This window comes from Vanacampus margaritifer, chromosome 10, assembly GCF_051991255.1.
Source record: "Vanacampus margaritifer isolate UIUO_Vmar chromosome 10, RoL_Vmar_1.0, whole genome shotgun sequence".
NCBI lineage: Eukaryota > Metazoa > Chordata > Actinopteri > Syngnathiformes > Syngnathidae > Vanacampus > Vanacampus margaritifer.
This window is the reverse complement of record NC_135441.1, coordinates 27701761-27724808: the sequence shown is the minus strand read 5'-3', so window position 1 is coordinate 27724808 and position 23048 is coordinate 27701761. Positions and strand designations below refer to the sequence as shown.

The following is a 23048-nucleotide window of genomic DNA, read 5'->3' as shown; positions in this document are numbered from 1 at the left end:
CTTAACGACTGTCTGACTCAGTAAAATAGAAAACGTCTACTGTAACTGAAGGACTGTATCACACAAGACCCGTTTTAGGGGCAATGCCATAGATTAAGCATATTAACTATCCCTCTTGTTAAATGCTTCATCTCATCTTTCGAATAAATGTGGTGACTAGATTTATAATAATCTTTAGTACATTATATGCACAAACTTAAGGTTCTAAATGCTTTTCTAGTTTGCTCCAGCATCTGGCACATATCCCGTTGATTGCAAAAAAAAAAAAAATGCAAAACTGCTTGATGATGAAGACCACCTATCTTTGGTAAATGAACTTTAGCACATTAGCCCATCAATGGCGGGAGCTACTTCTGCCGCGAGCGCTCGACACTTGTCTCAAGCTTCTACTTCGAGTGTAACATCACTAAGTAACAGCGAAGTAAAGCTAGTAAATATTTATGACCACCCGCCAAAAGGAACTTTAACCCGCATCCGGCAGGTGTCAATTTTAGAGCCGCTGTATATATGCACATGTATGTGTGCGTCTACTGTATATATGGATATCATTGCTGTCCTGTGAAAAACACGTTTCCATTTTTAGGTCGCGGGCTGCTCTCCGGTAGCGATCCTTCTTGGCGGCACGGCTTGTATCACGGTGCGCTTTATAGTCTGGAAAATATGGTGGAAGTGTTTTTCACAGGACAGCGACAATATGTATATGTATGTCTGTATGTATGTAATAATTGTTTTTGTTTAAAAAATTAGGTTGCTGATGTATCCAGTTCAAGTGAGGATTCATCAGCAGAGGAATATGTTCCAGATTCTCACAGTACTTCGGACACTTCCTACATTGAACCTGTTTCAGAAATTCTGAAATCCGAAGGTATTCCAGTAATGAGCTATTAGAAAACTGCTCATCTTTAAGATGAGAGGTAGTCATGTTTTAAAGAATAAAATGTTCAATGTTCACTGACTCTTTTGCATCTGGTTTCATGTCTAACTTATCCATTACAAAGATGTGCTTGACCTAGATAACCTGTTCACATAAGAAGCATTGTTTTATTAACATACCAGTTTCAGTCTGTCCTAAAGTTGTAACATGGTGCTCAAGGATCAGGTATGACTTTGCATTTCACAGTATTGTTATGCACAACAATGCGACCTTATATCAGGTAAGTCATTACACATCAATGTCATTTCAGTTTGTGTAACGCCAGAATGCCAGAACTTTCAAGTCACTTCAGTGACATGGTTGCTGTGTGTTGTGTAAACTTTGTCCTTGTAATGTGAGTTGGTCCTCATAATTACCATTTTTGCCATGGGCGTGGCTTATTTAGCTCATTATCTATGTCCTCATAATTACTGTTTTTTCAGGTTTTTCTTTTTTTTGTGCGTTGAGTTTTTTCAAGTTTTGAAGTGAAATTTCCCTGGACGACCCCAAAAAAAAATTTGGGGTGCAAGTCCCATCTCTCTGGCATTAGCGGAAAGGGGTGTCCCCGTAATACACAATTAAACAGGTTTGGAAAAAATGTCCTCATAATACACAGAGGCAAACCTGCTCATGTGTGTGTGTGTGTGTGTGTGTGTGTGTGTGTGTGCGTAGGTGAAACAGCGGCAGGAGGAGGAGAAACGTCAACTTGTGTCACTCCGAGATCAACTCAGGCCTGTTGTGCACACCGAGCAGGTGGAACGCACAAATACACGCGCATGTGCACGCACACACACACACACACACACACACACAGAAAAGCAGCCGTTCCCATGGTAACGTGATGACATCCAATAATATGTGTGTGTTCCATCAGGATAGTTTCCCAAAGCCGATGTACAGCATGCATCAGCTGCTGGGAGATAAACAATACGGAAGCGAGAGGACCGGATTCCTTTACAAGAAGAGCGACGGGTAACGCACACGCACACGCACACGCACACGCACACTGTTGTGGCAAGTACACAAAAGTACGCACGCTTATGTTTGACCTCGATTGGGGCGCGTGCATTTGTGTGTGTGTTTGTTGTTGTTTCAGCTTGCGTAAAATGTGGCAGAAGAGGAAATGTTGGGTTCACAACTGCTACCTGACCATCGCGCACGCACAGGTCAGATCACAAGTGTGTGTGTGTGTGTGTGTGTTGTCAGGACGCACTTTGGAATGAAGTTGTGTGTGGTTTTGTTTGCTCGTAGCCCAACAAAGCCCCCACCAGGCTCAACCTGCTCACCTGCCAGGTCAAACCCAGCGTGGAGGACAAGAAGTGCTTCGACCTCATCTCTCGTATGTAAATTGTGGTCCCGCGTTCGGATGATTGAATCTTTGGGCAACTGCGACCAAAAGTGATTTTCATTCTTCTTCTTTTGTGTCCGCCAGACAACCGCATTTATCACTTCCTGGCTGAGGATGAAGCCGAGTGTGTTGCGTGAGTCCAGTCTTGTAGAAAGTAGCCGGAACTTTGTGATACTTGAGTAAAAGTATTTGAATGTTTTGAAGCCTCCTGTTCGGTTGGTTTCCCTAACCCGAACCCAAACCCGAACCCTGCCTAAGTCTCTGTCACATGAGAAGAGAACCCAAAAGTGTTTTTGTGTGCAGTTGGATTTCGGTGCTGAGCAACAGCAAACAGGAAGCCCTGACGGCGGCGTTGGACGGCGTCCGCAAAGGAAGCGGCCAGAGCGGCCTGGAGGAGCTGACCCGATCCATCGGCGAGCACATCCGACGCATGCCCGGAAACGAGTGCTGCTGCGACTGCGGCGCCCCCGGTGGGTGGGTGCAGCAACAACAACAACGTTGGCCTCCTTCAAAACAACCTTTGCTGACTTGAAAGTGATGTGCTTGGATGACAAATTAGACATGCATAAAAACTGCATAAAGCATTCAAAGGAGTGGAAAGGCCAACTTCAATTCAAATCATAAAAAAATCACAAAAATCAAAAAAAAAAAAAAAAATCATCAATCTTGTGGTGTAAAAATTTTGACTTGATTTTAGGGGTTTAAAATACTACATCTGTCAAGTGCAATTTGTTATCATCAAAGTAGAAATTTGGCCCGGAATGAGCCCGAATGTGTTTGCGTGTTTTTGTGCAGATCCGGGCTGGGTGTCCACCAACCTGGGCATCCTGACGTGCATCGAGTGCTCGGGCGTGCACCGGGAGATGGGCGTCCACGTCTCGCGCATTCACTCGCTCAGCCTGGACAGCCTCGGAACCTCCGACCTGCTGGTAGCCCAACGGAACCCCACCACCGCGTCACGCGCTCATCGTGTCACATGTCGTCTGTCTTCTTGTCGTCAGTTGGCCCGGAACGTCGGCAACAGCGGATTCAACCAGATTCTGGAGGCCAACCTGCCCAGTCCGTCCGTCAAGCCGTCGCAACGAAGCCACATGTCCGTATGCACGCACGCACGCACGCACGTTCCATTTTGAATTTGGGTCTCAAGCCAGAGTGAGATTTTCACATTAGTTTCAACATAAAAGGGTAACAAGGGTTAGAATGTAGGGTTTCAAATTAGGGAATGGAGGAAGGAAGGATGAAAAGAAGGGCTGGGGAAAGGATGGCAAAATGAGGAAGGAAGGAAGGAAGAACAGTGAGAGGAAGAGGAGGGATGAGGAAGCCAGGAAAGAAAGAAGCAATGTGAAGAAGAAGGGAGGGTGGAAAAGGGGAAGGAAGGAAGGATCAAAGGCTAAAGAAAGGCAGCGATGGAGGCAAAAAGAATGGAGGAAGCAAGGAAGGAAAGAAGACTGGATGGATCTAAAGTCAGAAGAAAGAAATGAGGGAAAGGACGCAGAGATTGAAGGATGACAAAGGAAGCATGAATGGCAAAAGATGAAGAAAAGAAACCAGAGATGAAATGAAGGAGATGAGAAAGTAAGGAAAGAAGGATGGATGCAAGGACGCTTCGAAAGGAAGGAAGCAGGGACGAAACGCGTCTTTTGGGCCAGACTGTGTACACGACATCAACATGGAGCTGTCAATCAAAACGTCTCGCTGTGTGTGTGTGTGTGTGTGTGTGTGTGCGCGTGTGTGTGTGCGCGTGATAGGGCGGAGCGTAAGGAGTTCATCCAGTGCAAGTATCAGGACGCGCAGTTTGCTCGGCGCGGACACAGCTCGACGGCGGTCGTGCGCCTCCTGCAGGAAGCCACCAGCAACTGCGACGTGTACGCCCTCGTCCAGTTGCACGCGCAGCGCGCGCCGCTCGGACACGCGCTGCACACGCACGTGAAGGTAGGCCACGCGCGCGTTTACATTTAATGCTAGGGTTTCATATGAGGGGTTTTTTTCCTCTTCATTTTAGCTCTGTTTAGGATTTCAAAGACAGGATTGGGGTTAAAAATGAGGGTTACAAGACAGAGGTAGACTTTCAAAGGAGAGTTTTGAGCTAAATTTAGTCTCAAGCCAGGATTGGGCTTTCAAACCAGGGTCAGGGTTTCAATATAGATTTCAAACTAGGGTTTTCAGACAGAATTTGGATTACAAATTAGGGTTTAAAATCAGGGTTCTATTTCATTCCTCCCGACCACCAGGTGGCGGTGCTGAAACAACACGGAAATCCCCCACTCATAGAATTGTAGTTCGACACGTAACTTTCGTTTTAAGACAGGGGTGGGGTTTCAAATGAGGGTTTTGAGCTAAATCTTAGATTTCAAACTAGGGGTTTCAAATGAGGGTTTAAAGACAGGGTTAAGGTTGCAAATTAGGTTTTGAACCAGAGTTATTGTTTCAAATGAGGGTTTATTATTACATAGGCTAGGGCAGGGGTGGCCAAGTTGGGTCCTCGAGAGCCACTATCCAGCCTGTTTTCCATGTTTCTCTCCACTAACACACCTGATTCATGATCAGGATCGTTATCTGCAAAGCTTGCTGATGAGCTGATCATTAGAATCAGCTGCGCTGAAGGAGGGAGACATGGAACACAGGCTGGATAGTGGCTCTCGAGGACCCAACTTGGCCACCCCTGGGCCAGGGTGTCAAATAGGGTTTCAAACCAGGGTGACTTTCTCAAATCAGGTTTGCAACTTGCGGGTAGCCTTGCAAATGAGGATTTTTAACTTGTCTTGGGTTTATAGTTTGTGTTTCACATTTTAGGAGTAGGATTTCAAATTAAGGTTTCAAATTAGGATTCGATTTAGAAATTAGGAATTCAAACCAGGAGTATCATTTTAAATGAGGGCTTTAAACTCAAATTTCAGTTTAAAACATAGAACGAGGTTTCAAATGAGGGTTTCAAGACAGGCTTTTGAGTTTGTTTGAAAATAGGTATTCATCCTCGGTTTAGGGAGGAAGGGTTCGAGCTGCAGAATGTTTGCATGTGTTTCCATGGCAACAGGAGAAAGGGGAGACGGCCCTGCACCTGGCCGTCCTCTTGGCCGACACCGCCACTCTGCACATCCTGCACTTCCTCGCTCAGAACTCGTCAGTGGCCGCACGCTCGCACTCAACAAGCGCAACAACATGCTAACCACAACCCGAGCGTGCGTCTTTGTTTTCCAGGCCAAGTGTGGACATGCAGACGGCGTGTGGAAACACGGCGTTACACTACAGCTGCTTGCACAACAAGAGCGACTGCGTCAAACTTCTGCTGAAGGCCCGAGCCAACACGCACATCAGTAAGACGCGCGCACACACACACACACACACACACACACACACACACACAATGATGGCAACCATTGAGCGTGTGCGTCCAGAAAACGAGTTGGGAGAGACGGCGTTGGACGTGAGCCGCAAGTTGAAGCACGGCCACTGTGAGGCGCTGGTGAGTTTGTCGGCTCGATGTCTCAGCGTGAGCGGACGCTGACGCGTGTGCGTGTGCGTTTAGCTGCAGCAGGCCCAGTCGGACCTTTTGGACCATCACATCCACGTGGAGTACGAGTGGCGCCTTCACCACGACGACATCTACGACAGCGACGACGACTTTGATGACAAGGTAACCGTGGCAACGGAATACCCAAAGAGATGTTTTTTGTATTTATTTAATTATAATATATATATATATAAATAATAATAAATATATATATAAAAATAAGTAAAAATGTAATTTAAAAAACGAGATTCAAAAAATAAATATGGAAATGAATACAAAACTAAATATATAAACAGAATTAAGTATCAATCAATAAATAAATAAAAATGCTCTTCTCTCATATTTAATTATTTCATGGTTAGGACCGCCCCCTTATTTGAATAACATGACACATTTCACGCTGACAGCGTCTGCAGTATTAAATAAATAAATATGAGAGCAAAGCGGATTTATTTATTGATTGATACTTAATTCTAATTGTTTATTTTTATAAATATTTCTCCATTTATTTTATTTTTTAAATCTTGTTTTTATTTGATTTTTTTTTCCATTTTTATTTCGATTTTTTTTAATTTATTTATATTTTTTACGTCCATTTTTATTTTCACTGCACTTTTATTTATCCATTATTGTATTATTTTTGGCATTTTTGGTCCTCCATTGACAGGAATTTTATGAATCTACGTTTAGTCCAAATGAAAAGATTTAGGTTGTAGTTTAATAACAACTTATTTGCGTACGTATTTGTTTAATTTCAAAGCCACGCAGGCAGCAATGAGAGAGAAACAAGTCATTTTCCCTTGCAGCGATCCAAGTAAGATTTGCGCTAATTGTTGCGTTTTGCTCTGAAGAACGGTCCGGTGAAGAAGGAGCGCTCGTCCTCCTCCTTCTCCTTCCCCACGCGACCTTTCAACTTTGGCCTGTCCTCGTCCGCCTCGGTCACGTGTCCGCCGCCGGGCTCCGCGGGGGGGCTGCTCAGCGTGGGCCGGCGGCTGGCCACGGCCATGGAGCAGCACGTTCGGCCCCCCGCCCGGGCGCAGAGCCCCCCGCCGCCGCCCCCCTCCTCGCCTGCCCCGCCGCTGCTGCCCCCCAGGGTCAAAGGTCAGGCACGCCGCACCGTTTCTCTCCCTTTTGGGGAAGAGTAAACAAAACAGTGAGTTGTAATGAGCACGTTATGAGAAGAGAAAACTATTTTTGAGAAGTGAAAACAAATGTTGAGTCGCGGCCCACCCACCATTAATAGCTATTTAAAGACAACAAATGCTGAGTCAAGGTGTGCCATTCTTAAAGAGCTTTTTTGCCAGAAAAGAAAACAAACTTGTCCCGCAGCACCCAGCGTTCCTCCTCCACCTCCGCCGGGTGAGGAGGCGGAGCAAGAGGGAGAAGAAGAGGAAGTCTTCTTCCCCCTGACAGAAAACAGGAAGTGGGCCCCTCCCGTCGCCGGCCGCCACAAAAGGAGCTGCTCTGAGTCCAGTAACCACGGTAACACATGATGTCATTAATGAGGTCATGAAAGATGATGTCATCACCTGTGTGTGTGTGTGTGTGTAGATTATGGGATGCCGGCCAGTCATGTGAGGCTCTACAGCGGCGCAGACTCGTCCTTTAAGAAGTGTGTGTGAGTATGAGAGCAGGCTTCTGATTGGCTGGAAAAAACTGCTAGCATCGCAGAGTTTCATTTTGTCCTAACCTAGCTTAAAATGCTAGCACAACGCCAATCATTTTAGGGATACAGTATACTTAGCGCTACATTGTTGGCATGCTAGCATTAGCTATGTAGCGACCAGTCACGTTAACTTGTTAGCACTCATTTTTAAATGACAACGTTGGTATGCCATCTACAGTTAAGACCAGTCACTTTAGATTGTTAGCGTTAGCTTTACAAGTATTACGGTACTTCCATAATGATTAGTCACTTTATTTATTAGCTTTTTAATAACCATCTGTTTGTCCCTGTGCATGCAGTCTTTCTCCTCTCGACTCGTTGACCGAACACCCAGACAGAGGTACTTCCTATCCACACCGCGCCCAAATAAGGAATTCAATTGTCATTTTGATGACTTCATGACACATTTGCATCTCTCAGCCTATCGCAGGGCGGACAGTGACACAAGCGCCTCACGATCGCATCACACCAGAAGACCCTCCCCCAATGGCTCATCAGCCAATCAACGCTCGCAAAGCTTTGAGAGCGCCAACCGAGGGCCCGCCCCCCAGCCGCTACCTCGCAGGTCACTGGTGAGTGCCGTTAGCAACCAGCCACATTAACCTGTTAGCATTGGCCCTGTAGCACTCACTCATGTTAGCATGCTAGTGTTATAGTAACCATAGTGACCAGTCCTGTTAGTTTATGAGATGACCAGTCACGTGAATTTGTTAGCGTTATGGCATCACATTTGCTCTGAAAGGACGGGTCATATTAGCATGCTAGTCGTATTACTATAAAGACCAGTCAATTTATATCGTTAGCATTAGGTCTGTAACTAGCAGTTAAGTCGGGCTCCAGGTGGCGGATTGGTACCGTCACTTGCCTATGATGCAGGTTGGCGTGGGTTCGCTTCCCTGCCTGGGAGACCATGTTTGTATGTGTGCGTGTTTGTGTGCGTGGGTGCAAAAAACAAAACAACAAAATCTAGCAGTTAAGTTACAGTGCTAGCATTCACGCTGAAATAGCTAGCCATGTTAGCATGCTAATGTTTCAGTGTGTAATGATCAGTAACTTTGACTTGTTAGCATTAGCTCTGAAATGAGCAGCCATGTTCGCTTGACCTCATTAAAGACCAGTCACTTGAACTTGTTTTAGCGCAAGTTCAATAATGGCCAACCCGTTAGCCTGCTAGCATTTACGCTAAACTAAAAAGAACAGTCCTTGAACATAACTAATAGTTTTTTTAAATTTACTATAATTAACTTTAATTTCATTTTGACCTTTAATTTTAAAATTTAGTTAGCTTTAATTAGTTTTTAAAGCAAGTGTGTTAGTAAAATTATTTATTTTTGGAAGAGCTTCGTGTTTAGTTTTTATTGGTTTTCGGATTAGTCATTAAGTATTGTGTAATTAAGTAAATTATATTTCTCAAATGTCTTTTTGACCTTCCTTCTTCTGTACGGACGTAAAGCAATACCAAAATAAAGACTTTTAAAATGAACGCCAAAAGCTCATGTATGATATTCACTGGCAAAGACAAAAACAAAATACTTTTTTTTGCTATAATTATAGTTTCATAAACATAAGGCGTTGTTTCTGTTAGTTTCCTAGTTCATAAACAAATTTTTTTTTTCTTCCAATTTTGAGTTATTTCATTAGTTTTGGTGAATGAGAACGACCAATCACATCAGCACGTTTTGATTAACATCAGCCATTTTGTCTTGGGCAGCCTCGGGGTTATCGGGGGTCCGCCCGTCGTGTCCGTGCGCTTTACGACTGCGAGGCGGACCACCATGACGAGCTGAGTTTCAGCGAGGGACAAGTCATCGTGGTCCTGGGACAGGATGACACCGACTGGTGGGTACGTATTAAAAAAAAAATTAAATACCAACACCAGCTGGATGGGAAAAAGTATTGGGACACCTACAGGAAGTGTGTGTGTGTGTGTGTGTGTGTGTGTTACTCAGCACGGCTACATTGCAGAGGAACCGGAGCAGAGAGGCTTGTTTCCATCTTCCTTCGTGCAGCCGATGTCAAACTGATGCGTGGCACGGCACACGAGCACAACGCACGAGCGAGAAGCGCTGCGACACTCGGACGAAACGTTTCCAGCTGCCTTTAAAGACGCCTCAGCGGCCAAGTAGCATGTCACTTCCTGCCTTTAGTCACACAAACATCAACAGGACCACAAAACATTGTGACAATAAAAATAAAAAATAATAATAATAATAATAAAAAAAGCAAGGAAAACATTGCCAATAAAAGTACAATTAAAAAGATGACAAACTTTGCCTTTTTTGGTATGGATGATAAAAAAAAAAAAAAACTTTGGGGATTTGTTTGTGTTTTTTCAATTTGTTTATTTTCTCATTATTGTTCAGTCCAAGTGGCAGTAGTGCCTTCACAAATTCTTACATGTAAAGCAGGCCACATGGACAAAAGTCTTGGGACATGTAAAGCAAGGTTATGAAAAAAAAAAGAAAAAAAAGGGAAGATCTCGACAAAAGTATTGGGACATGTGCAGAAAGCAAAACATGACGAAAACATACATTTTGACTTGAAATGATCCATTTTTATAATAGTGATTTGAAAAATACAATCGTAACTCAATCACACCTGAACAAAAGAATACTAGGGCCACCTCCAAAAAGAAAGAAAATATTGTAAGAAGAATGTCAAAATATTACGAGCGCATCGTTTTACAGGAATTTGAAGGCTTCAGACATTAGTGGTTGATTACCCAACAGGGTTTGTGTAAATGTCATCTTATTCAGAAATATTTTTTTCCATATAGCCCCCAAGAAAATGGAAACAAGTCAAAATGAAACAAAAACATTACAAACATTGAAAGTAACAATCTATGCTGCATGCTGTATAATATGAAGAAAAAAAAAATACCGCATGGTCCTCATTTTCCTTCATTGTCGTTTGCAAACAAAAAGCAGCACGCGATTGACCATCGGAGGACTTTTACATTCACAGTACACGTCAACACCAGCTGGTGGCGCCAACATTTGGTATGACAAAAAACGGTGAATGCGCCACACCTTTTTTGTGTGTGACATTTACAAGCAACACAAACGTAGTGACGGAAATACGTTAAAGCAAAAGATGAATTCACATCATTCATTTTCCATGTCACAGTCTTATAATGCATTCAATCTTATTTTTACCCTCAAAATTTGCCAAGTTTTTTCCCTTGTAAATTAAAACTTATGACATTGCAAAATTGGATATTTATGCATGTTTAACTCATTCACTGCCATTGACGGCTATAGACGTCAAAAATTCATTTGAACTATTTCTATTAGTTTTACATTTTTTCCACATTTGTCAACAAGAGTATAAAAACCTAGAATTTTTTTATTGTACATTTAGAACAGATATAAAATTTGTGATTGATCGTAAGTTAACTATTGAAGTCATGCAATTAATTAAAATAAAAAAATGTAATCGTCTGACACCCCTAATTTTTAATAATCTTTTTTTTCCAATCGTTAACTCACAAGTAATCACAATTTTTATATCTGTTCTAAATGTACAATATATATATTTTTTTATAGGTTTTCATACTCTTGTTAACAAAAGTGGGGGGGAAAAAGTGAAACTAATGGAAATAGTTCAAATGAATTTTTGACGTCTATAGACGTCAATGGCAGTGAATGAGTTAACAATAAATGTACAAGAAATATTAATTCTGATGGGATAACCAAGGTAGAATTTTGGAGAATTTTTGTATTAAAATTTCACATTATATATGTAGAGTATTTTCAATGTTTTTCATCTCACTTTGTCACCATGCTTGTCATGTTTGCACAACTTTGGAGGAAAAATTTCATTGAAAGCATTTGAGAATGTAAGACTGTAGCAAAACAAAAATGGGGACAAAATACTTACCGGACGGCCACCATTCCATTTGAATGGAAGGATGAGTTACCTGTGGAGCCACAAGATGGCTGCCGTTTCCTTAAGGCAAAGTGCTCAGATGAGGGGAAACAAAACGAAACAAAAAAAGTCATTTTGCAAAATAATACAAAATCCACCAAAAAGTGTATGTGGTTGTTCCCCACCTCAGAGCAAAGTTTTCTTTTTTGTGGTTGCAGGTTGTTCCGCCGTCGTGCGGAAAGGCACAAAATGGACAAAAACGGCGATTTGGGCCACTCGGGTTTTGTTTGTTCGGTGCCAGAAGGCGTCCGGGCTCGTTCCTCTTCGTCCGTCCTGGCGCTCGGGCAGACGAGATCCGCCGGGTTCACGCGTGCAGTCGGATCTTTCCCTCCTCGGCCAGCCGGCGGATGACTTGCGTCTCAAAGTCGGCGCTGTGCACGCCCGTCTTGCGGAAGGCGCCGGCGTTGCGGTTCTCCTCCCAGTAGTGGTGCCAGTTGCCCTGCTGGTCGGCCCCGTAACCAAACACCGACACCTGCAAGGAGGGGGAAGGAAAGGTAAAGGAAAAAGTAAAGAAGGAAGCAAGGAGGGCGAAAGAAAGGAAGGATTGCAGGAGCAAGAAAGGGGAATAAAAAGAATGGCAGGAGAAAGAAAAACAGAAGGACGGAAGGAAAGACAGAGTGAAGGAGAAAGAAATGAAAGGAGGCAAGAACGGAGGGAGAAATTAAATCAGGAAGAGAAGAAGGGGAAAAAATAAGAAAAAAGACCAAGATAATGAAGAGACAAAGGAAGGATGGAAGAAAATTGAAGGAAAAGAGGAGGCGAAAAAGAAAGGAAGGAAAAAAATAGCAAGGAGAATGGAAGGAAAGGTAAAGGAAGAATGCAAAAAGAAATGAAATCCGGAAGAAAGGAAGGTAGGAAAAAAGGATTTTAAAAAAGAAGTCAGAAAAAAGTCAGGCAGATGAAAGTAAAGAAGGTAAGGAGAAGGCACGAGAGACAAAGGAGGGAATTGAAGGGAAAAAAACAATGGAAGACAAATGGAAAAGAAGAAAAAATATAAAGGTAGACAAGTGGAAGGAAGGAAGGAAGGCGTGATGGAGAAAGGAAGGAATGTGGATCAAAAGGAGGGACGGGAGGAGGAAGGAAGGAAGGAAGTAGGCGGTTGCCGTGGCGACCTGGTCGCAGGTGTGCAGCGCGTAGACGATGGCGAGCATCCCGGTGGACGGGTATCGGCCGTGACGCTCCGTCCAGCGCTCGTGGACGTACTTGAAGAACGCCGGACTCACCACCAACACCTGCGCGCACATGCGCCACGTTAGCGCGCGTGCTACATGCTAACGCCACCTTTTCGCTCGCTTACCTTGTCTTTATCGGCCTCCACGCGTTCTTTCACACGCATGTACGTCCTGAGCACACAAAAACAGCTTTGAGGTTTAAAAAAATAAAAAAACACGCACGCAAGTCAACATTTGCTTTCATGTTTACGAGCCGTCAAATAAATTTCAACTTTTGGGTTTAATTACCTGATGTCATGATTCTAAACGTCTTTGAATGATATATTTCTTATTTACTGGACAAAAATACGAATGTAGACTTTTTGAAGATTGTCGTCTTTGAGGTTAACAAAAACACGTACATGGCTTTATTGAAGATGAGGAACTGACTTAAGTTTCATTGAAAATTCTGAATGTCTGTTTTTTGTTTTTTAAGGAACTATGCAAGTCAAATTTGTTGACACTAAATCGTCTTCGAGATGTTTCATAGAAAGAAAAAAGTACATTAGGCTTGTTGACACTAAATCGATTAACGTTTACAAATGAAAAGGTAACGACGTGTTTTTAAACTTTGAAGCCGTCTTTGACATTTCAAAAACGCTGCTTGTCGGAAGATTCTCAATCATGGTTTCGTTTTTTTTTTTTTTTTAGTTTTTAACGTTAGTACATTTTGACGTCCCCGGTGGACAAGGCGCTGGTCAGCCATTCCAGATCTCGCAGCTTGAAGGGCAGCAGGATGAGACTGACGCCGTGCGACACGTCCACCGCGCTCTCCGGGTACAGGAAGTGATGCGTGGTGCGGTTCCCCACGTCTTTGTCGAAGCCCCGCGTCACCGCCTTGTTCATCCTGAGCGGGAAACGGGATTGGTCAGATGTTGCGTGCATGTGCACAACTGTGATTCTCAGATTATGTTAAGAGAAAGATTGACAGAATTCCTTCAAACTGGAACCATGAGCAGCTATAAAATGCCCTCGCAACTCAGGACACATTAGGGGTACCAGCACTTTTGAAGATATACCCTCTAAAATATAAATGTTTTTGCCAGGCCTTATGCGGGTGCAACGTTTTACAAGTATTCATTCAAATATGACCTCCACGAAAGGCCAAAAATGGTGCAAAATAAATTCAAAGTGGCCGACTTCCTGTTAGCATTAGGCTACAAAAGACTTTTGTGAAGGTCTCGGGCTGCAGATGGTTGTTGAACGTCAGGACAGAACGCCTCGTAGATCGTCAGTCACGCAGGTCATTTTAATCGGAAAAGGTTGAATCGAGGAAACTGAAGCTGCTTTTTCCCGCAGACAACGGCTGATGCAATCACGCTATTGACGAAAGTACAACTCTGAACTCTTAAAAGCAGTACAGATTTGAAGGTTGTTGTGTTTTTTTAATATTGCAAAAACATTTTTTTTCAATCAGCATGCCAAATAATACTCTAGGTCTTCTTTATGGTTGAATCGAGTCACCTCGAGTCTTTTTTTTTTTCTCTTTTGCAGAAATGTTCATAGGTGACTTTTATTAATAGGTTAATGTTCCGGCTCAACTTTTGACTTTTAAACCAAATACAATTGAATGAAATCATTTCATCATCAGGAATACATTGAAAAGCCGCATATCCGTTCCAGCTGCTCAAAACATTTTTTGTTAAGAAATGTACAAAAAAAAGCAATACGGCTCTCCTTGCCCACATGGGAGGACATCACAGTACCTTCATTCACTCAAGTTTGAGAAGCACCGGTGTGGAAAACGTACCGGATGACGGAGGCGTGGGAGTCAATGAGCTTTCCGTGTCCTGACTTGTGCAGGTTGCCCGAGTTGCCCACCACGGCGCAAGCGCGACAGAGTGCCGGCCGCGGCGTGAAGTCCACGGAAGACGGGGAGATGATCTGGAACATGCGTGACATCACTTCCTGTAGCGTCTCATGGTCATTACCCGAACGCTGGAGACTCTGCGGAGCAAAACCCAGTCACGTTACCAGGTAACCAATGTGAAAGAAAACAGAGAATAACACATCGTGCATTTCAAAAAACCACATCATTCTGATAGTTCATTGTGTTCTTTATCCTCTGCAAAGAACCATGTTTTGGGCTGTTCATGTTTTTTATACGTTTTGGTTGTTTTCTTCAGACATATAATATAATATATAATATATATATATATATATATATTTATTATTATTATGTTTTCTTGAAAACTTCTTGGGGGGTGGCCAGTTTACTTGAGTGGCCCGCCCAAGTATTATCATGGTGTGGGAAACACTGGACTGTATTGTAAAAAAATGGTGTTGTTTTTGGACAAAGCAGAGCTTTGAGTTGCGAGTGTTGTCCCAGAACAAATGAAACTGATATCTCAAGGCTGCTTGGTGCAGTGACGACACAGTGAATCAGCAAGATGAAATCATCGTCTGCCCGCCCCCTCCCCCCTCCCCTTTCAATCTCCTAATGGCCCGCGTGTGTTAACGTTGAGCAGGAAAGACGTGCGAGCGTCTCCCGCTCAAGACGCCGGGCGGAATCCAACAGAAGTCTCAACGGACGTTGAACTCGGCACGTCGGTGGCTCTCCTCATCCCTTCACATGACATCTTTGCTCTTGTCGCGATCCTCACGGCTGGCGCTAATGGAAGCTGCTGCCTGTCCAGCCTGCAAAGAACTTCCTGTAAGGCGGCCGCTTCCTCAACTGGCCTCTCGTGTTTACAAAAACACGGTTCGCTGATGATGGGAGTGATACCAAAAAGACGTTTCTTAGCTTCATGGGAGGCACCGAATAGTTTTCTAAGAGTTTATGAAAACATGAGAGGTACAATAAAATCAATGGATTATTTGACCAAGGGGAAGTCAAGTCCATCATTTTTTATACAATGATTTGTTCTATTCTGGTGAATTTTGTGTTTGTGGAGTTTGAATAAAGCAGCAAAATTCACCATTTTCATCCATTTCAAGGGGGCGGCCATTTTGTCACTTGCTGTGGACTGAAAATGATGTCACAGTGCCGGGCGGACTCATGTAACGGCTCACCTGTGTTCTGGGTTTGGACATGTGACTTGGAGGAATTTACCCGCCCTGCCATTCCGAATGAAATTCCATTTAGATTCAGCCTTTTTATTTCGATTGAAGTGTTTTTAATGGAGCATTTTCATTCCGTTTGCTCATTTCCGATTCATTCTAATGGAATGCATGGCTCCATTCAAATCCGGATATTGTTTCGTTGTTGTTTTTAATCACTAAACAACATTTGTTGGCTAATAACTAGCAATCAGGGGGAAAAGATGGCTTTGTAATAAACTTTAATACAAAATACAATTTTAAATGGATGAAATTCTCAATAGAATAATCCATTCTAAAAATGATTTGATTGTGTTAGCCTTTATGCTTTTTTAACATTTTTCTGTTCACTAAATGTTAGGTCTCAGACAAAATTGTCTGTTTCTGATCAAATGCTTGTTGCAGTACAAACTATGGGAACTACAGTCATTTTTGGACTATAAGCCGCTATTTTTTTCACTTGCATTCGACCCTGCGGCGAATACAAAGGTGCGGCTTATCCATGAGATCAAAAGGGGGCGCACTATAAAGGAAGCGCACGAGCGTCAGGCAGAGCAAAACAAAGCAAGTGAGCCCAAATTTAGCTAGCGTGGCTTATAGTCCAGAAATGACTATGTTGAAAAGAAAAACGGCGAGTGCAGCACGTGTCTTGGATGTGGAGGAAGCATTTAAGCGAGCGTGCAGTTCTCACCAGCCACCAGTTGAGTGCGTCCGGGTCCAAATGGTCGCTGGCGTCGCGGAGGATGGGCCGCTGTCGGGGATCGTAGCGGCGGCGGAACCAGTCGGACGCGCTCACGTCCGACACGCATGACTCGGGACAACCGCAGGGCCTGAGAGGAGTGCGCTGGTAAGACCAGCCCCAAATATTACACCCCCCACCCCCCCCCAAAAAAAAACCCAACCACCACCCGCTATGTTACCTTTCGTCCTGCCCAGTGTCTTCTTTTGCCGAGTGCTTCTCAAGTGCGGCGGTGCTGACAAGTGCGTGTGTGCTGCTGACGTCAGCAGGAGGCGCTACAAGCAACACAAAGAAACACGTCACACCACCAAACGTTAAAACAGAAACCAAACCCTGGCTTCAAACCCTAATCCTTGTTTAAAACCCTAACCCAGGCTCAAATTCAAAACAAAGACTCATAACCCTGACCTGAAACCCTAATATGAACTTTGACTTTAAAAAACCCTTACCTTAATTCAAAACCCTAACCCAGACCTGAAACCCTAATTTATAACAGTAAACTCTTGCTCAAAACCCTAACCAGGTCTATGAACCCTACTTTGAAAGCCAAACCCTTTAAAATTGTGAGTCTTGTAACATCCCTCACCCGTCTCCTGACTGATGTTGTCCCGGGTGGGCGTGGCAAAGGACATGGACAGGAAGTGCTTCCTCTGGATGCTCTGGCTGGCGAGCATGAGGAGGAGGACGGCGGCGATGCCCAGCACCACGCACAGCTTCCTCTTCAACCACATGGCTGGAGGTGCGAGGGGGCGCGGCCCTAGTAGCACTTCCGCTAACCTCATCTGCACCCCCGCCGGGCTTCCGCTCGCCTCGCCTTCATCTCTGTGGAGGCCGAGCGAGGGCGTCCGCGTCCTGTCTTGTACGCTACACCGCGTTCCTGTTGGGGCACGCGGGGGAGGAGGGAAAAAAATAAAAATTCAGTGTAAGGCCGTGTTGAAAATCTCTCACTCGTATCCACTATAGTTGAGTTGGCTATTTTGTAGTGATGAAAAGCTTAGTGAGCAGAAGTGAATCCCTATTTAGTGTCCTCAATATATGAATCATGAAAACTAACTTTAATTTCACTGATGGATGAACTCAAGTCCACAAGAGTCGTTCCCTTGCTATTGGCGGGGCAGGGAACGGCACGCGAATAGCAAAATCAGCGTATGCAAGACATGTTTTCCACATACAACAGGGAAAATGGGGGCAAAAAACTAAAAAAAATTGATATGGAACATTTTTGAAAAATAAAATATGACCTGATACTTAACATACATTACTTAATGTATAGATTGAACCGTAATGGTCCCAAGACTAAACCCTGGAACCCTCCATGTATAACCGGAAGTACACTCAAGCCCCACATACTTGCGGGTCGACACCCAAAGATTTGCATATTCAGATTCCAAAAACAGCCAAAAGGCAAGAGCACAAGTGAAAGTGGGCTTTAATCGTTGCCAGGTGGGCCGTCTCGTGAACTCAAAAGGGAAAAGAAAAGTTAAGCTGGTGGATTAGCAAAGTGTATTAGCACACAGCTCCACTGTACAAACTTGTACAAAAGGTTAAAACAGCGAGAGGGCAAAGTGAGGTCAAGAAAGCTGGACAAGCATTTCTGGAATACAAACGAGATTCCATACAAGATCATTGATTGGAATATTGTTTGAAACTTTTGCGACCACGCTCCAACCCAAAAGGGCCAAAATGATTGTTTTTGGGCATCAGTCGTGTATTATTGACTCATGACAGACTTGCCAACCAAGTTTCAAGTTGTTACATGAAAATGGATCCATGGGGTTCATTTGTGAAAAGCAACATAATCATTAAGAAATTAAACTAATTCAAGAGTTCCCTTAGCAAAATGCTTTGAAACAAAATGGCAGTTTTCCTACGTCTTTTTTTTTTGGGGGGGTTAAAATTATTTTTTGTGGGTGACATGCCAACAAAATTTCACATTGCTAAATGAATCTGGCTCCAGTGGCTGAATTTTTCAAATAATAACGATAAAGAAACAAAATTCAAGAGTTTCCCTGCCAAAATGGCCGTTTTGAACCAACCGGGCAGACTTGCTGTGTCTTTTTGGTAATGGCTCCTTAGACGGTTATGTGGCTTTACTCATGATAGACATGCCTACCAAATTTCACATTGCCAACTGAAACAGGCTCCAGGAGCTGAATATTTAAATTAATAATGAAGAAACAAAACCAATTCTAGAGTTTCCATGCTAAAAGGGCCGATTTGAACAAAAATGGCAGACTTCCTGTGTCTTTTTGGGCATAGATTTTTGATTCTTTTTTGTGGGCGACATATGCCAACAAAATTTCACATTGCCAAAATAAAACTGGCTCCAACGGCTGAACGTTTCCAATAATAAAGCTGAAGAAGCAAAATTCAAGGGTTTCCCTGCTAAAATGGCCGTTTTCAACCAACATGGCAGACATCCTGTGTCTTGTCAAAATGGCTTCTTAAGACATTTTCGTAGGTCTAATCATGGTAGACATTCCTGCCAAATTGACATTGCCAAGTGAAAACTGTCTCTGAGGGCCGAATTGTCAAAACAATTCCAGGAAGTGCTAGCATATCTCCCCGACGATAGCGCACTTTCAGGATATTTCTTCTTCATGGCCGTCTGTCCCTTGAGTGCAAGACTGAATGGAGTCACACTATCTCTCTGTTATTTTTGGGTCTGTCGGTGGGGGGGGGGGGGGGGGGGCAGACAGAGTCATTCCCATGCTGAGAGCAGCATGTGACGCAACTCGTTGGTCTCACTGACATCTGGAATCTTGTGTGGACGCCACAATGGAAACTCGCAGCAGCCTCCCAATAGGAAACTCATGCACGTTTTTCACTCTTTCATTGGCAAACTTCAGTGGATTGATGCACTTTGATCAGGACGTTCTAAATATGCTCACAGCAGACACATCGACGCTCATGGTTTTAGTCAAGCTTTCGTCTATTTCGAGAGCAGCAGGTCAGAAATGGTGGAAGTACAAATACTTTGTTCATGTAGTTAAGAGTTTATTTTCCTGGCAGCTTTTTACTTCTTACATTTGGTCAGCCTAGATCATTACTAAATTTAAAAAAAAAAGCTATTTGCTTAATGATTTGAAAAAAGAAATCTCTACTTTTTACTTTTTTTCACATTTTTCAACCTCTGTGGATGAGAAAACACACACAAAAAACAAATCCATACAGAAAGGTTAAGTCCAAAGGTCAGATTTCGATTCAATCAGACCTTGCAGTCTTGTCAGGCACAACAAACGGGAACCGGTCTCGAGTACTTTAGCCACCTCTGCAGGTTGAAATAGCAAAGTTAGCCAAATCCGAGCACGGCTTGCTTTAACGATAACGTGACGACTTGCCGACCATTTCACAAGTTGCCTTTTTTAAACCTTCCCCGCTCAATAATCCGCCAATTCCAATCGTTTAGCTATATGAATTATAAATCATAGGGAGAAAGAGAAACGGTGCCAAGCTTTTACAACACTCTCAACAATCATTTGGCCTAAGTGCTCTGCGTAAAATGTGGCAGTATTTCACATTGTGACTAAACCGGATTACTATCTGAGGATTCAATTTTTGTGGCATTAATAGGAACGAGTAAAGAATGGGAGAGTTAGAATTAGCATGTTAGCATCTGTAGGTTACATTTTGCACAAGTCTGTTCTTGTACTGTAAAGGTATTGAAATGGAGACGTTTCAGAGGCTGAAAATGGTCTCAAAAGGAACATTTGTTTCTGCGTTTAGTTAACGTTCGGACTGGCCCAAAAATGTAATCTCTATATTTTCACTTATTCAGGACGATTACAATTTTAATCGATTTTAATCTTATCAACCCAACACATTTTTATTTAAGGGGTTAATTTATTCAAAAATAATTCCTGTGTAACGTCTTCAAACAATAATGTATACTGATTCTAAATCAGTTTTAACTCAAACTTAACATTCATTCATAGTTGGCATCATTATAACTCACAATAACATCTGGATGTTTTTTTTAAATGTAGCAAATTTTCAACGATTTGATTGTCAAAATGACGATTAATTGCCCAGCCTTAGTTAAGGTTGAGAATGGTTGTGTGCGAGAACAGAACAGAGAACATGAGCAGCAAGAGGAGCAGGACGGGACAGGATTAAAAAAATATAAAATTAAAATAAACTATAGTCAGGGACTGTTTTTTCTTCTGTGGGAGTTAGATGAGACAGGAGTCCACTCCCACATCACCCTCTAGTCCAAAGACCAGTTTAGTCTTAGTCCAACTACTGAGGAAAGACAAAGTGCAACTGGATCAGATTAGCATTTTAGCATCCATAAGTTCATTTACAGGTCTGTTTACCCGAGACTGTTTTTCAGATTTAGATCAACCCGTCCATATCACAACAATAAAAAAGAACAACCAAGGGAAAGATGTTTTTAAACAGAAACTGACTGAATTTGTGTCAATGAGGGCTTTAGTTTAACCAAATAAACAGGAAAGCACACAAACACGTTACTTCCTGTTTCAGTGAAACAGGACCAAGCCAGGTAAGGATGCAAACCAGCGTCTTCCAAAACGGACCCAAAAGGAACACAGTGAAACATTTTGGTGGTTACTGAATGTCAACATTTCAACGAGTCCTCCTACTTGACGGTGTGGAGTCGGTACTGCAAATACGACCAGACACACAACAGCCGTTTCCTGTCCACACACCCTTCCCGACATCTCCTCCCTGTTTTCTTGTAAAAGCTTTTTTTCCCTACTTTTTTTCCAAGGGATTGGAATTAACCCCTCTCAAGCCCCCCCACACCCCCCTTTTTCGGAACACTGTCCCTCATGATAAAAGCTGCCATGTGTGCTTAAGGCCATACAGTGCACCTCTTAAACATCCAGAAAAAAACACACACAAAAAACGTATTAAAACCTTATGGAGTACTTAACGATGAGTCAGCAAGTGTTAAAGTCAAATATGACTTGTGACCGAGTCGGAATCACTTAAAGACTCATTACTCCTTTAAATAATGCACTTTTAATAGAGGGGATGAGGACGGAGCCCCGCTGCAAATTAGGACTCCAAAATATATATATTTTTTTAATTTTGATATCGCAACATGCATATCGCAAAGACATGCACTAAGTTTCACATGGAATTGTATGCTTTTATTTGAATTTGACCTGTCAGACGCAAACTTAAAAGTGCATTGCCATTTAATAATTGTACATTATTTTGTGTAATTACAATTCATTCATTAACTAAGAATACATTGAGCTTGCTTATTTTGCCTCAGGAAAAAATGTAATTCTTCCATTAGACAATAAAAATGACATTTCTTTAGGTACATGTTAAATATCGCAATAATATTGATATCTACACCGGCGTATTAGTCCCGCGCATAAATAAATATATCTTTTGGGGTGGGGTTAATATTGGGAGAGAAAAAAGTCACATCTTTACAACAACAAAAACTCAAATATTTGCAACATTATACGTTGGCAAATTTGCTAGAAAAAAAAAACAACACAAATTTTGGAGAAAAAATAATAATATTTGCAACATTAAAAATGGCAAATTCGCAAGAGAACCCCCCCCCCCACACACACACACACACACACAAATTTATGAGAAAAAAAACTTGGATATTTGTGCCATTAAAATGTGCAAATTTGTGAGATGATGACACATATGGATGGAGGAGATGGAGGAGGATGGAAGAGGCAGCGCAGGTTAAGGTCACATCTCAGGCTGCCATCTTGAGTAATGCACAGACCGACCCATGGCTGTATTTATTTATTATTTTACAAACGCTTAATACGATATAGTTCATCTCTGCCCGAGCAATTATCATCTCCTTATTTGAAAACCCGACCGAAAAGTATACTTTAACAAATTCTTCCACCGTAGGAATTTGTGCACATCTGAGTAGGTTGTACTATGTGTTTTTCTTTCAAATCTGCGAGTTTATTTCTCGTAAATTTGCGAACTTTTTTCTCTGAATAGTACCCCCCCACTAAAAAATACATATATATTTATATGTGGTCATAGATATCGCCATATTCAACAACTATATTGTATGTTTTTTTCCAATGTCATGAAGCCCTAATATATATGATTTTAGATTTTATTATTTAAAACAAAACAACTAAATGCTCAAGTAGGTAAATGTAAGGGTGCCAAACCGCGAGTATGCGGGGGTCCACTGTATCTGTACTTGTAGCTACTCAAGTAAAGCGTGTGCGTACTTTGGCCACCTTTGGAGGTGTCGCCAGTGAAGCCGACAGATGCCATCACGGTTTTGGTCAACAACCAAACACGTTATAAACGCAGTTAAAACAAACAAACAAACAAACAAACAAATCAAACACTTTTCCTCCTATCAAGACTCGACACCCTCGCCCCATGTCTTCCTCCTTCGTGTAGCGGCCCACTCGGTTCGGACGAACACTTTGCTTCAATTGCCAAGATGACACCATGACAACAAGCGCTACATTAGCACAAAAAGTTGCCCAAAGTTTGGAGCGACCCCCGGTCAAGTTTGTTCGACGCGACGCTCTCCCACTTGAGCAGACATACAAAACGCACAATATCGGTCCAAATACAAACCGAATCACAAAACAACAAGACACCGAGATCCAATCGTCGAGAAGAAACATCAAAATGAAGAGAAACTCACATGAAGCTTCGCCGCCGGAGGTCTTTCTTCGTCTTGGCTGCTTTTAGATGAGGAGGGAGGAGGGAG

The 23048-nt window shown here is 42.7% G+C and overlaps 2 protein-coding genes across 11 annotated transcripts in view; one reads left to right on the top strand and one right to left on the bottom strand.

Annotated features, from left to right (window-relative positions):
• The window catches only part of LOC144059406 (arf-GAP with SH3 domain, ANK repeat and PH domain-containing protein 2-like), a 24439-nt gene extending 14903 nt beyond the window's left edge, over nt 1-9536 (top strand). For 2 of the 8 annotated variants that reach the window (XM_077578481.1, XM_077578480.1), the window contains exons 9-28: nt 1586-1666; nt 1788-1885; nt 2010-2079; nt 2165-2252; nt 2346-2394; nt 2565-2731; nt 3057-3190; nt 3263-3354; nt 4010-4193; nt 5296-5381; nt 5460-5575; nt 5657-5724; nt 5788-5895; nt 6624-6873; nt 7102-7254; nt 7324-7390; nt 7738-7778; nt 7859-8010; nt 9150-9281; nt 9388-9536. In XM_077578481.1, coding sequence (XP_077434607.1) covers nt 1586-1666; nt 1788-1885; nt 2010-2079; nt 2165-2252; nt 2346-2394; nt 2565-2731; nt 3057-3190; nt 3263-3354; nt 4010-4193; nt 5296-5381; nt 5460-5575; nt 5657-5724; nt 5788-5895; nt 6624-6873; nt 7102-7254; nt 7324-7390; nt 7738-7778; nt 7859-8010; nt 9150-9281; nt 9388-9462 — 2211 coding nt within the window. In that variant the 3' untranslated portion in view covers nt 9463-9536. Of the gene's footprint in view, nt 1-1585; nt 1667-1787; nt 1886-2009; nt 2080-2164; nt 2253-2345; nt 2395-2564; nt 2732-3056; nt 3355-4009; nt 4194-5244; nt 5382-5459; nt 5576-5656; nt 5725-5787; nt 5896-6623; nt 6874-7101; nt 7255-7323; nt 7391-7737; nt 7779-7858; nt 8011-9149; nt 9282-9387 lie in introns of all 8 variants that reach the window. The other 6 variants (XM_077578474.1, XM_077578475.1, XM_077578482.1 and 3 more) reach the window with 5 other exon arrangements.
• Nucleotides 6471-23048, bottom strand: st3gal8 (ST3 beta-galactoside alpha-2,3-sialyltransferase 8). Of its 3 annotated transcripts, none has more exons than XR_013295656.1 (10): nt 22983-23048; nt 16941-17231; nt 16536-16629; nt 16307-16445; nt 14327-14523; nt 13244-13423; nt 12663-12708; nt 12478-12597; nt 9397-11837; nt 6471-6900 (listed from the first exon to the last, which is right to left on the bottom strand). XR_013295656.1 is itself a non-coding variant. In XM_077578485.1 (9 exons), the coding sequence occupies exons 2-9, from the start codon at nt 17134-17136 to the stop codon at nt 11670-11672; spliced, it is 1140 nt and encodes a 379-aa protein (XP_077434611.1). In that variant the 5' UTR covers nt 17137-17231; nt 22983-23048; the 3' UTR covers nt 6471-11669. The 3 variants fall into 3 exon arrangements, 1 of the variants encoding a protein (XP_077434611.1); XR_013295657.1 differs by having other exon boundaries at nt 6471-9579; nt 11318-11837; XM_077578485.1 differs by having other exon boundaries at nt 6471-11837.